This window comes from Ciona robusta, chromosome 5, assembly GCF_009617815.1.
Source record: "Ciona robusta chromosome 5, ASM961781v2".
In the NCBI taxonomy this organism is placed as follows: domain Eukaryota; kingdom Metazoa; phylum Chordata; class Ascidiacea; order Phlebobranchia; family Cionidae; genus Ciona; species Ciona robusta.
Window position 1 is genome coordinate 850,722 of NC_143239.1, and position 14,653 is coordinate 865,374.

General features: G+C 33.3%; 1 protein-coding gene and 1 long non-coding RNA gene across 4 annotated transcripts in view; one reads left to right on the forward strand and one right to left on the reverse strand.

The window, feature by feature from the left end:
• Positions 1-336: 336 nt before the first annotated feature.
• LOC149735312 (reelin-like) overlaps positions 337-14,653 on the reverse strand; it is a 38,228-nt gene continuing 23,911 nt past the window's right edge. For all 3 annotated transcript variants that reach the window (XM_089878862.1, XM_089878861.1, XM_089878860.1), the window contains exons 42-68: positions 14,261-14,505; positions 13,662-13,827; positions 13,346-13,398; positions 13,185-13,288; positions 12,537-12,697; positions 11,877-12,091; positions 11,044-11,214; positions 10,690-10,840; positions 10,177-10,363; positions 9,660-9,865; positions 9,076-9,210; positions 8,187-8,248; positions 7,928-8,091; positions 7,252-7,466; positions 6,754-6,946; positions 6,359-6,534; positions 6,141-6,247; positions 5,563-5,706; positions 5,036-5,164; positions 4,618-4,790; positions 3,770-3,849; positions 3,321-3,479; positions 2,467-2,624; positions 1,801-2,035; positions 1,246-1,447; positions 894-988; positions 337-610 (exon numbers count right to left, since the gene is read on the reverse strand). In XM_089878862.1, coding sequence (XP_089734988.1) covers positions 511-610; positions 894-988; positions 1,246-1,447; positions 1,801-2,035; positions 2,467-2,624; positions 3,321-3,479; positions 3,770-3,849; positions 4,618-4,790; positions 5,036-5,164; positions 5,563-5,706; positions 6,141-6,247; positions 6,359-6,534; positions 6,754-6,946; positions 7,252-7,466; positions 7,928-8,091; positions 8,187-8,248; positions 9,076-9,210; positions 9,660-9,865; positions 10,177-10,363; positions 10,690-10,840; positions 11,044-11,214; positions 11,877-12,091; positions 12,537-12,697; positions 13,185-13,288; positions 13,346-13,398; positions 13,662-13,827; positions 14,261-14,505 — 4,186 coding nt within the window. In that variant the 3' untranslated portion in view covers positions 337-510. The remainder of the gene's footprint in view (positions 611-893; positions 989-1,245; positions 1,448-1,800; positions 2,036-2,466; positions 2,625-3,320; positions 3,480-3,769; positions 3,850-4,617; positions 4,791-5,035; positions 5,165-5,562; positions 5,707-6,140; positions 6,248-6,358; positions 6,535-6,753; positions 6,947-7,251; positions 7,467-7,927; positions 8,092-8,186; positions 8,249-9,075; positions 9,211-9,659; positions 9,866-10,176; positions 10,364-10,689; positions 10,841-11,043; positions 11,215-11,876; positions 12,092-12,536; positions 12,698-13,184; positions 13,289-13,345; positions 13,399-13,661; positions 13,828-14,260; positions 14,506-14,653) is intronic.
• LOC149735313 (uncharacterized) lies at positions 1,314-2,164 on the forward strand. The gene is made up of 2 exons (XR_016385089.1): positions 1,314-1,455; positions 1,783-2,164. It is a non-coding gene; the product is annotated as an uncharacterized LOC149735313 (long non-coding RNA).

The following is a 14,653-nucleotide window of genomic DNA, read 5'->3' on the forward strand; positions in this document are numbered from 1 at the left end:
AAAACGATCAAAGTTGAGTGACATTTTTTTTTAGTGAGAAATCCCATGCATTGCCCCGCGGCAGATTTTTTACTCTAGGGGTTGAGTTGGCAGTTTTGAAATTTTAAATGCTGTTTAGTTATTTGAAATATGCTAGTACCTTTAGATCAGACTTAAGCATCTCTATCCACATACAAACTTGAATATTTTGTAAAGGGCAAAATATAACATGTTAAAAACACGTTACCATGAATTTGATCTCATACATACTTTTCTTAATTGTATATACTGTGGAAGACGACGAGACACTTTTAGCAGATAATATCTAAATATCCTGATCTTTACAATCCACCCATCTTGTTCAGTAATATCACAGAACTTTTATTCTATTTTCATTGAACATTTAGTTATTGCACGGTTACATAGCCAGTGGTTTAACAAATGCAGCATCTTAAATATAAAACGATGTTATGCGACTAGCTTTCTTGGTTGAACCAATGTGAACATATGTTAAGTATGAGATATGAATGTTTATGGTGAACTTGCGTTGTTCCTTGGTTGGCGTGTGTGTTTAAATTTCCTCAGGATTGAAGACAAATGTAAATTGTGGAGATGCCGATCCACTTGGTTCCTATTAATACAGATAATACAAAATATGGTTAACTATACTTTGTATATAAAAGCTTTTATAATGAGGGTACCAATAGGTCTTAGACACACTGCTTGACAATAACTTCAAACGCCTGTATGAGCCTCCCGAATAAGAGACATGCTTAAACTTTGAAATACTCAGTGTATACTCAAACACAAAAATTATTTCCGTCAAATTATCATTACAAAATGTTTTTAAAATATAAAAATATGGTTAGTAACATGAGAAGTCAAATACACACATGTAAAGACAGATGACTTACATTATAACTTCCACATTATCCACACCCCATTGATTCCTACCATGACCACCATGCGTAGGTTGCCACCATCGCAATACTGTGTGACCAGTTCGACTCTAAGAATTATTGATAAATATTGAAAATCTTATTTGAGTTATGAACAATTTTGTTTGAAAAATAACACAAGAGTCTTATTGGGTGCAATACATAGTAAATAAAACACTTGCAACCCATGTTTGCAACAGGTAAATGATATTGGGTTCAATAATTTTATGCACAATGATATAGTAAAAGCAATGAATGTGTAAAAATGAATATCACTGCGTTCTAAGTGATCACTAAGCTAACAAACAGCAAATAAAACTTCATCAACCTTGGTTGGTAGCCTCACAAACACCCTACGTCCCCTCATGTAATGTGAGGGAACATGTTCTCGCAGCAAGTCCCATGTTATCCCATTGTTGATTGAATACTGGAGTAAAACAGCACCACCATGTGGCCGGGGTGCTGAATGATTAGACGCACATTGAGATGATGGGTTTAGTGATCCAATTTGAAGAACATATTGTACGTAACTAAGAAGGTATCAGTTTAAACGTCAGTTTAACTAAGCTGATAGAAGCTGCAGTCAATGTATAAAAAATAAAAGATAAAATAAGAAAGTTTTAGAACATGGATGTTCTATTTAGTACACATCATGTCTGCTTATGAGGTGCCACATATGAAACTTGGAGGCTGATTGTGTTTTTCAAGCTGGATCAATGACAGTTTCACATACTGAAACATAATGCAGGAAAAATCCAGTCTGAAACTCATTTAAGCGTTTTAACTACTGTATTAAATTAAATTTTTACTCTTAAAATAGATATACCCATAATTTAAGTCTAATTTAAAACACATTTTTCAAAAGAGTCAACGATGGAATCACCTTTTCTTCATTAAGTTCATTTCCACTGTTTGTAAAATACGTTTTCCACACTGATCAAAATGAACACTTTTACCCGACCCATGAGGCGCAAGTGAACCGCATCTCCAATAACCAATACTTCCACCTGATATGAGAGACCATTTAAGATGGGTTGGAATTGAAAAGCTGGAATCTTCAAATGAATCTTTGAAGTCTTGTACGTAGTGTGGATCAATTGGCTCACCACAGTTAGAACCTGTAAAGCAAGTTTTGCGTTAATTATGCGTTTGATGAATGTGAATGTCACAAATTTATTTTTGTGAGTTACAGCACAGGTATCATATTGTATAACATATGCGGTGGCTTCATAAACCTTGTGCTGACATACCAGTGTGTTTTTAACATTTTTGTTTTTTGGATCAGTCATCTTCGAAAAACCATTAGTGACAATTGTGTTTAATCAGGTGTTTTGCCAAAAGTTACACATGGACAATTCAAGTCTAAAAAGTCTTAATGAGAATATAATGAACAAACCATAAAGTTATTTATCTGTTCCGTCATAAGAATGAAGAGCAAATTAATTAAAAAAAGTTAAGATATAAACACTGAAAGATTGTCAAACTATCAAGCTTTTAAAGAAAATATGTATACTGTGTCCATTGCATAAGCTGTTATACTAATACTTACCTCTATAACCGAGATCACAGACACATAGTGGACCAGAAACACATTTGCCATGCCCCATGCACATGTCGGGGCACTGCTCGCCAATATAAATATCATCTAATGCCCAGGGTTTGTGTGTGATGGAAACAGTGCGTTGATACCATCTGAACTGGGTGGTTCTAACAATTAATAAAAAAACAATGAAAATTAATGAACCATGTTGACTAACTATTGCTGTATATCCTATATGCTTACTTAAAATATTTTTAGAATAAATATTTTTCATGTAATTTCAGTAACCAGTGCTAGTGATAGTATAATAATGGTTTGTCCGGCGCCGTGGTATAGTGGTTAGCGCGCTTGCATGTAACCCAGAGGTAATGGGTTCAAGGCTCGACGCTGCTACCATTGTGGGCATATGTGTCCTTGGGCAAGACACTTAACGGCAATTGCTCCAACCCAGTGGTCACTAAAGGGTTGTTTAATTTATCAGTCATACATAAAAAATGAAAAAATCCAAGAAAAAAAATAATCACCCACAAAGTAACATACATGGTAACTCGTAAGCTGGCTCGAGGTGTTAAACCCGTGTGATAACGACTGTCGTTTTCCGGCCACACGAGGAAAAGTTACATTCAATAAATGGGGTAATGATTATATAATATGAAAAATTACAGTCAACAGTTAAAAGCTGATAAAATAAAAGAATTGTTGATTGAAGGGTATATGAGTTAGTGTCTTGTTGCTGTTAGTTATTAATGGGGTTTAGGAATTGACGCTTTATAATTGTAAGGTTTATAATTCGTACACCTGGGAACTGTATAAGTAAGGTCAATAAAGTAGGATTATGTTCTAAAGAAAGTAAATATTTTTACTCTGCTTCTATGAAGTCAATAGGTATGGTTACTCTCTTCCACACATTGCCGGGCATTGGTTCATAAATGCTGGCTTCATTATAACTGAATAAAGTACAGTCTGGTTGTGACACAGTTGTTGGGAAACATTCTTCTCGCACCAGTTGCCATGCCGTTGACCTGGAATAATTTATAGTGAAACAAATGTAGTGACTTCAAAACATCTTACATGTTATTAATTAGGCAACTTTTTAAGTGATTACTTCCAAAGCTATAACGATTACCATAACATATCATTTTTTCAAGAATAAAAGAAAGACTATGAATCCAATGCAGAACAGCAGAGTGTCTAAGATTCTATATCTCTGGTTTTTACATAAAAAATATCAAATTTTGATATTAAAAAAAGTAGTTTTTAACACAGATATTTGTAATTATAATCATGACAGAAAATGAACCAGTTTAGTTACATGGGGTTGGTCTTGTATTCAAGTCGAACATGAAATTCTTTGGAGCATTCATTGACTGCTGAACCACATCCAACATTAATCTAACAAATTAAGAAATGTTATACAAGTAAAATACAAATTTAGTGCTTGAAAATACTGGTGTATTCTGTTACTACTTCTGCTACCGGGCATAAATAATCTTTCAACGGCTTATCTGGTAGAAAAAACATAGTAAATTTCAGGGAATGATGAAGTCTTGCTGTATGGCGGATGAAATGTCGGAAATACAGAATGTTTTTATACTAAATGAGTCTTTGAAAGAATAAACACTGGTGTAATTGCAAAGACTAGATATAATTTTAGGTTTTAACTGTGATATGTTTCATAGATTTGGCCTGATCTAACTCTCATGTTGTTTGACTATTCTCAATATAACAGAACTCATGTCAAACACGCACCAAGCCAAAATTGAATACAAGGTAATACCAAAGAAATATGTGGCCAGAAAACGACAGTCGTTATCACACGGATGTAACACCCCGTGCCAGCTTATGAGTTACCACGTATGCTACTTTGTGGGTGATTTTTTTTGGGAGGATTATTTCATACTTTTTATTGTGTATGGCTGATAATTCGGACAACCCATTAGTGACCGCTGGGTTGGAGCAATTGCCGTTAAGTATCTTGCCCAAGGACACATACGCCCACAATGGTAGCAGCGTCGAGCCTTAATCCCATTGCCTCTGGGTTACAGGCATGCGTGCTAACAACTATGCCACGGCGCCGGATTTAACATAATTAAATAACAGTTGGCCATTTTAAATTACTGCTTTAAATTACACGACATAAATCCTTATGTTATCCCCTACCTTGAACTGGATCATGTAACCAGGTGCCACAATCAACTGACGTGTAGTAAGACTATGTTCGGCTGATATTTCATTATTTAAGTTCCAAGTCATTGAATCCGGGTTTGAACCACATAACAAGTCACCTCGTGTTCCGTGTGGATAAAAGTTAAAACTCTCATCAGAAAGTAAACCTAATTTTTAAAATAGTTTCAATTTTAAACAATATTTTGTGTTAACATGTTTAGATACAGTTTTTATTAATTTTTTTTTAATCCGGCAAAATATAAAAACCCTACAATATTTTGATAAGATATATTTAAAAACTTCTTTGAACCAAAGTTTTGATGTGGATAATGAACATGACCAACATAAGCCCAAAATACACTAGTGTGCTTTTGAATATTGCTAATAAACTTTATCAATACAATAATCATACCTTTATTATGAACAGGTAGTACGTTTGATTCAAAGTTATATTCCAACTTTGGAGAATTGACTTCATTCCCACCAATATAAACATTCTCAATCGCCCAACCTGCTCTATCTGTTCCCATCATCACTAATCCTGAAGTAAAATAACAATTCTTTGAGTATGATAACAATGAGTATATTAATTAAAACACAGAGAGACTAAAATTAGCAGCAAAAGGACTTTACCCACATAAACTACTTACTAACATATACCTTACAAAGCAACAAAAATTATTATATTACCTAATGAAAATAAGCATAATAAAAATAGTATCATATATCTTCTGGAAGTTTATTTTGTGGGACAATTATTATGATTAGGGAAAATTAAATATTTCGTTAAAACATCAGTGTATAAGAAAAATTGTCCAAAGAGTTGAAATGCATTTACACAAAATCTTTAAATTGGAAAAGCAAATAAGTAACACAGACGCATAAGTTATTACAAATAGATATTATGTTGCCAACTGCATAAAGTAAAAGTGTATGAACCTGTTTTGTGATCAATAATGTAAGGTTGCCACCACAACAATCGGGTTGAATTTGTACGAGCATTCAGTGGTAAGGTGATGTAGTCATAGGTTGAAGTATTGTAGGATAGATAGTCCAATTCGTTTAGCATATGCCATGAAATACCTAATTTTATGGTGTTTTATTTAAAAAAGGGTTTAAAACTAACACCATAGTTTTGACATTGTAATCAAAAGGCATTAGGCATAATACTGCCTGAAATAAAATCAAATTTTACAGTTTAGTTTAACACAGAGTGTCATTTACAGGAATAATATCTAAAACTTTTTATTTGAAAAGTTTCTTCAGATGCCTTTAACAGCAACAAAGGCAGACAAGCTGTAAATAATCGAAATTTCAAACTGCATATACAGTAATAACCTGTTTAAAACAAAAATTTCTTTTTATTATAAACTATTTTACACAAAAGTCTCAGAGCGTGACTACTTAGAACAGCTTTTGTTTTAAAACATGCAGTAGTGAATTGCCTTCCAGCTTGCTTAATTCTGATGCCCAATAAAGTTAGTTTCTTATTCAATATTTATAAGTCAAAAGTGAACCTGCGTTGGTTGAATATTGTAGCAACAAACCATCACTTCGTTGATGGACGGGTAAACATAGTGAAGATTGATTTGTTCCTCCAATTGCAGCATGGTATTGTACAAACCTAGATATGTATACAACAAAAACTATATCTATTTTACTGCATTTTATGACAAAGATCAGCAAAAATACACTATAATTTTATTTCAACAATTTTTATAGTTCAGCTCCAAACCTTGCATCTCTAAGGTCTAGATCTATAGTTTCTGCTTGTTTGTGTCCAGGTCCATCAAAAACAAGTGCATCACCCTCCATCAACCTACCACAGTTAACTGATGCTGCAGCATTGTCCAATATATGCCATTGATCAGATGTTACATTTGAAGATGCGAAAGTATCTTTTAAATATGTCTGGAAATAAAAAAGAAAACATTTAGAAACTCAACAAAATGCTAGGTTGAAATCTTTTCTCAAAAAAAAAAATATTTTACAAAATTATAGAAAACTTTTTTAGAATGAAAAGTCATGACACTGTGCTGATAACTCTACACACAATGCTCAATGTTGCCTTTACCTATTGTCTCCCACAATGAAATATAAAATCTTTTTTGTTATTATTTTAGTACATACTGGCAGCTGTTCTTGTAGGTAGCAGTTGGTTCCAGTGTAGCCATCATCACAGATACAATAAGGTTCTCCATTCAGTTCTTTAACACAGTCACCATGGCCAGAACAAGCTTCAGGGCAAGCTAAACCAATGTACAATCTATCAAGAGCCCAAAGTGTGTCTGATGCATACTGATGCAATCGAAAACGAATGGGCCTGAAAAAATACAAAGTTAACTCAAGTTATTTTCCACACCTTGTGTCTGCAAATGAGTTTTATTCTACACAAACATTATTTTGGAAAAATGTATATTTTTTTAGAGTGAGAAAATAAAAACAAAGCTATAAGTAACCCTGGTAAAAATAAAACAAAGAGTAATAAAATAGTTATCAAAGACAAATTCAAAAAAAGATTATGTGTAGATTATTTTACTAAATTGCATTACTTCTACCAACAATTTCATTTTGATGATAGGCGATTAAATAGAGAAAGTAAGAAGGTTTTAAACATATAAACCAAACCTTGCCAATAATTTACTGCTCAACCAAATTGTTTTCCGTCTCCAGTTTTGACTCGCAAAATGTACAGTTGGCTGAGTCATTTCCTTTCCAAAGCAATCGATGTCAGATGGAAGACATTGTGGTGTCACGTACTGCCAACTATCACCAAAGTCAGTTGAATATTGAACATGAACAGGTTGGTGGGATTGTTTGGTAGTTCCACACATGACTACAATCTGTATGAAATATTATGAAATGTCTTTTCGTCTAAAGTATCTCTAAATCTTTGCTACCGTATTCAGAGAGACAACTGAAGTTGTAACTATTATTTAATAGTATTATTTGTTTGTAGTGTAGGGATACTTTTTTAAATGGTAGAAAGTAAAAAGTTTAAATATGAGGTTCACAAGCAGTACTTTATCATGCAAACTGACATTTTAACACAATATGTTCCAATGTTTTTGTCAAAACAGCTTTTAGAATTTGATATTAAGATTTTTTAATCTGTTAGCAACAAGGTATATGAGCTTACAAATGTATCTCATGGTAATGCCAGAGTATAACATCTGTATTAATCTGTGTGGCAAATTTAGTAGACTTATCCACAAACACACATACTACAATCTTAAACCATATTTCCTATAAACTACATACTTGGTACTGAATGAAACAAAGACATTACAAATACTCAACGCACTGTATACTGCAGAATGTATCCAGTTTCTGCCACAAAATCTTTTGTCCCAACAGACACCGGCAACCCAGTATTGTCACCGGCTCTTATAACATTCATTCTACCACAGAAGTTAGATGGATATGTGTTGTCATAAAACTGCCACATATCCTTGTCATCTCTGTCAACTACAAACATTAAATTAAAAATTTAATAAAAACCTTACGTAAAAGGTGATTTTAAAACATTTTTTGCTATAAAGAGCATGAATGTGGTTGCTTACGGTAGAGCCCTGCAGGTCTGACATTGTAATTATGAATCGTGAATGCATCGCTTAACATTTTCCTGAAACAAATAATTTATTCATAATATATGTAAATGTGTGGGTAAATATTTTTTATAAAACCCAGTTTGGATAACCTGTTATTGACTTAGATTAATGCAATTTGATTACGATTATCGGTACTGTGGCACAGTGGATACATTGGTCACCTCACAAACCAAGCGAATGTATTGTGAATGTAACTTACTTTATCCTCGCGTGGCCGGAAAACGACAGTCGTTATCACACGGGTTTAACATCTCGTGCCAGCTTACGAGTTACCATGTATGTTACTTTGTGGGTAATTATTTTTTTTGGATTTTTTACATTTTTTTTATGTATGGCTGATAATTTGGACAACCCATTAGTGACCACTGGGTTGGAGCAATTGTCGTTAAGCGTCTTGCTCAAGGACACATACGCCCACAATGGTAGCAGCGACGAGCCTTCAACCCATTACCTAATGGTTACAGGCAGGCGCGCTAACCACTACGCCGGACAAAAGCAATCTACAATTTCCTTGTCAACTTATAAGCAGGCATGGGGTGTGTAAAATGAAATAACCATATTATAACGGTTGTTGTTTACTGCATACAACGATAAAATAATACAAAAATGTTATGTCAAAGAAACAAATGGCCATAAACAAGGTTACATTTTTGGCAAGCAATTTCGGCAATATCTAAATAATCTATATTTTGTAGCCAGCTACTAAAATTCTAAGTTTGCCTTTTCTAAAGGCAAAAAATGGTAGCTTGTATAACCAAGCTTAGTGAAATAAGCCTCACATCTATGTAACAAGTGCATTGTTCAAGAAAAATCTATCTTTCAAATCTAAAGTTACACTTACTCTTCACGTTTTCCACCGATGAATAAATTATCGATGGCCCAATCATCAGCGCCGGATGCAGTGAACGAAGGTTGCCACCATCGAATTTGAACTCCAACTCCACGAGATTCTCTCGGTAACATTATGTTCACAAACCTGTGGTTTATAAATGTAGAAATCGTAAGTATAACATCGATGTCTTCTTATATAACTTTGTGTAGCTATGAATCATGACTTGTATTAAAATGTGATATGGCTCTTTTAAACATCAAGAATTCACATTTATGTAATTAATACACTTCATGATCACCAGTGAGGTATAACATATGTGTTGTTGTATGCAAGTGCCATGTTCATTATACACCTTATACCCACTTAAGTATTTATAATAAATTGAATCTTATTTTATATGCACAATATACATATAGAACATGCAAAGTTTATAAAACACATATCACAAACCTACAGACATTAACATATGGGAGAAACAAATACATAGAGTTAAAAGTGAAATTTATCCTATATTTATGAGTGAGGTCTTATGTTCATGCCATAACCTGAGATTTATGCGCAGATTACATTGGTAAAAAACAGTTATCCCAAACCTTGATTCTTCATTGTTTCCATCATTATAAAGTTCAAACAACGCGTTCCAGGTGATTCCTCCATTTCGTGAATAGTCAATCATGACACCAGTATCACGATTCACGGGATTCCCAGGATTCGTATTGCATGAAAAGCGGAAGTTGAACTGAACAAAGTCGGCATCTGTGGTGTCTAATGGAACCGTGGTAAGCTTCCTGGAGCAACCCTGATCATCAACATTGCTTAATTAGATAAAGCAGAATAAACAACATAAATATCGCATTTAACATTTTATGCAGTGGAAGGTTAAACCTATTTAGACCCAATTCTTTGAAGAAATCCTGCATCCCACGTTTTTACTTAGAAAAGCATGTGTCAAAACTTAAAAGGAAGCTTGTGATGTTACATGATTTCATTTAAAATCCCACACAGTCCCACAATTTTAAGAACTCCTGGTATACCAGTATAAAAATATGTTTAGGAAGCAAATCTTATTTATAAAAAATTACGAGCATAGTTTTAAAACATTTACGCTACCCCTGTAAAATGGAGAGCAGTTTCGAATCCCAGATCGCCGCACACATCATCTATCACCCCTCCCACTACTGTAGCATACATGGAGTCATCCTCATCCCAATGAGATGTTTCAAATATATCTTTCACCTCAGTTGGAAGGGAAGTGGTGAGAATTTCACATCGATCGCCTTTCCACTCATCATCACAACTATATCAAGAAATCACATGTAATCTAAATGTTCAATCTGATAATATTTTTTTCAAAGATTAATCTGTTGTTGCAGCACACTAAGGTGGCATTTATTAAAAACCACATTCGTCAGGCAAAGCTTCATTACCATTAAGCTACAATGTCATACAATACTGGTTCTGAAAAGTTTTTGTTGGGACCTTTGAAACAGTTTTCTGAGCTTTATACTAACTATCTTCAGACTGAGAGTTGTTTAAAAAACCTTCGGAACATCTAAACGATGCAACAGAGCTTTACAACTTAGTATTAAAACTACTTGTTTTTTTCACACCAATCGAACTTACATGCATTTGTGTTGGTGGCATCTTCCATGACCACTACATGCTCCAGGGCAGGAACTACCAATATAAACATCATCAATCGACCATTTGTTAACAGAAGATGAATCTATGAGTTGAATCCAACGAAATCTTGTTGATTGTGACCAAGTATGTTCTGAAAAAACAATGTATTCAGTTTCAACATCAGTTTTTGATAAATAAGCTTTAATATGTATAAAACAGCTTATAGTTTGGAGTATAATGCATGTAATGAAGTTTTAAAGTCTATTTAATCTAAAAAAATATGATAAACTTATTTATTTCTTTTTCTAAGGAAATAAATATAAAAAAATTAAACAAAACATCATATTATAAAACCTCTTAAAGGAATAATGACACGTTGAGAATTGTTGTTTTTGTTGGAAAATTCATCCGACAAGAAAAGTGAATCAGGATAAGTAAAGACGCATCGTGTGTTGATGGAATTACATGATGAGACCACAGGTTGCCACGTGTGGCCGAGATCTTTTGAATATTCAAAAACCAGGTCTGGATAAAACATATTCCAACTAAAGAATTAAGCGTTTAAATATATTTACCTTTTAATAAACACTCATGCATTATTATACTTTAGGTTAATTTATTCTGTCTTAGAACCCTGTTAAGTCTCTATGCACTTTCTTCCTATTCAAAGTCTAATTTGGAACTAATTAAATATAAATAGCTCGTTGTTTGTCTGCTAGAAGCGACCAGGCCCTTTTGAAACAGTAAATGTAAAGATGTTTTAACCATGTTTTACAACTGCCGTTTTGTTGCTATATTCCGCTTATTCCAATATTTTCTATTTTCTTTGTTTTTACTACTATAATTAAAGAAACGAATAACAGTCAATATTTTAATATTAAACTACTATTAGTATTATTGTATGTCACAGACATACACTAACATTAACTAAAATTTAAAATCACTAAACTCGAACAACATGCATACTATACTGAGTTAACATATTATACAGAAATTTCTTCACTTTTTAATGAATTTCCTTGACAATACCTTAGATTTAGTTATATTTCATTGGAAAATTTATGATTTTTTACACCCTTAATATACTTTACTCTCCAAATAGGAATGCTCATCATCAGTTTAAAATATCTGATATATAACAACACAAACACTCAAGCATACAAATAGTTAAAATCCAAACAACTTACCATGACAAACAGCATTCTGTTTACCGCAATCAGATGACAAATAAAACTGAATAAATGAACCCGAGTTAACTTTCACACCATTAGTAACAATCCAGCTTTTGCCACAATTTATTCTACTGTATCTATCTCCCCCAATAGAAACACAATTTTCATTGCAACAATCGGCCAATTGAATTGCAGAAGATGCCATCTCCAACCAATAGAGAGGATTTGGTCTGGTAAGTGGTAGAGTAACAGCATGATAATGACACAACTCAAAGCAATAGAATAGGGCCTTATAATACACCATATACAATGGCTTCATAACTTATCTGTGCTTACAAGTTGACAGGTGTGCATATAAAAAATGGGTGTTCCAAGCTGTGTAGCATGTTAAATATAAAACATAGGTTAGGCCTCAGAGCTATATGTTTTGACTTACACAACATGTGCAACAATATAAAGCAGCTCAAAATGCCATATTTATTCTTTGTTGGGATGTTATCATATCATAAACTTGTTTTCTTTTGTAACAATAACAAAACTTATATTTATTTAAAACACTAAATGACTAAAGTAGTGAAAAATGTTATGTTACTATCTTCTTAATACATTATTGCATCATTCATACTTTCCAGTTGTGCGTTGAAACCAATCTCAACACGCACACACTGAACTTACTGATTAAAATCTTCATCCAATTCCTTTAGTGTTTCACCAATGATGATATGATCAATAGACCAATCATAAATATGATTCCCATCAACACTTGGTTGCCACCATTTAAACATGGTTGCATTAGATTGGGCATCCTCTGGAATCATCAGGGCTACATATTGTGTCTATTCATAAAACATTATATTCAGATAAATCAGTTACTTTATCTGTGCATATAAAACACAATCTGACCAGTGGTAAAAAGCCAAAACGCAACCCCTAACGCTTTTAATGTTTTTTAAGAACTGGTAACATTTTAAAATTAAAGTGTTCCCTTTTCAATATTAATGTCTATCTATAGGTGACTACTGGTTTAAAAATTGTCTTTTAATTTCGACAAGATATATTTCAAGCTTATTTTGAATTATTTATGTATAAAAGTAAGTGTATTTTTTACATCATGGTCCAGACACCACCTACAAGTGCAAGTGTTATTACCTGTAATTTTAACATCATTGCATCGCAACAAAACAGAGAATTTGAGTTGCCTCATTTAAAAAATTATAAACAGCTACCAATTAAAATGCCTAAAAATGGAATCGATATTTCTCATTAAAATCACAAAATTTAACTCAAGTAAAAAACCACTAATGCTCAACACAGTTCTTTTACCTCTGCTGCAAATGTTGACTGAAATGAAAAAGTTTCAAAACTTTTCCAACTTAAACCGCCATCAATTGAATATTGTAGGAGAACAAATTGTGAGGAAATTCGTTCTGTAAATACTAAAGTATTTAGTTTTAAGTTCTTAAAATTTGTGTTTGGTTTGTTACCTTCTACAGCAAAGCTTGGTTGTAAGTTTAATCGCAGGTAAAATTGTATAAACCTGATAAGAAATAAAAATAAATAATTAAAGTTATCATTATGCAAATATATTATATTTCTGGGCCTGGAAAGAAATAAAGAAGAAGTAATTCGAAAAATTACAAAAAATAGGAAAACAAAAAATGAACAGGTATTGAAAAAATATATAAATTTATTTTTGAAAAAGTGTGGCTGCTTCTTAAAAATTGCTACAAAGAGATGAAAAAAATAAGTGCCGAAGCCTTAAATGTTTAATAACTACAGTGGTGGATCATAACCACTTACGAAGACTTCCTGGTATCCAAGTAACCAGTTATAAGTTGTCGGTCACCACTTCGATTCATCAGAAAACTTTTACCAACAAAAACGCTCCAATCACATGACGCAGGGTTAGGAGCAGGGGAACCACCAGATACAGCTGACCACAAATTGTTTGGAATTGATGAGGAATCTAAGGATTTGTTTACTGGTGATTGTGAATATGATGTTCTGCATATAACTAATGACTGACTAAGACTGAACTGGAGGCACATTGGTTAAAGCGCTAAAGAGTTAGCCAAATCCAGGTTTAAAGCCTAATGTTGTTATATTTGTGAATATATTCATGCTTGGTTAAACCATTACCAGTAATTTCTTCAATTCTTGATAACTTGTAAGCAGGTAATTTGAAAATATAAATTCTATCTAAATAAAAACTATGAGTTGAACCACCAAGCACTGCACCGGCGCTGTGGCAAAGTGGTTAGCGCGCCTGTCTGTAACCTAGAAGGTATGGATTTAAGGCTAGTCGCTGCTACCATTATAGTAACTGCCAACTCTTACATTCATTTATTAAATAGATTACATTTATTCATTCTACAATAAAATTGCATTCTAAAACCTACCTGACCATTCAAAATCCTCATAAAAAAACGTTGGATAACTATCATTGCAGCAAGCAAATGCATAGAAACTCCCATCATGACAACTGTGAAGGTTTTGGTTTGTTTTACAAAAAGTTTCCTTTCCACAAGCTTCCCCAACACCAGGTCCGACGTAAACATCGTCAAGCGACCAGGGCGTTGCTTCTAGCGCCTCCTGGTGACTGCTATGGAATCCTTGGAACCAGCGGAACCTCACTGCATCGAGGCTACAGTGTGTAATTAAATGGGTTGAAACACGGACTAAACATACAAACGTATATTGAATAAATGTATGTTTAGGATTTAAAATCAAACAAATATATATTTTTTATTGCACAATATAAACCTGCATATACCTTATGTAAAGCTAACCAT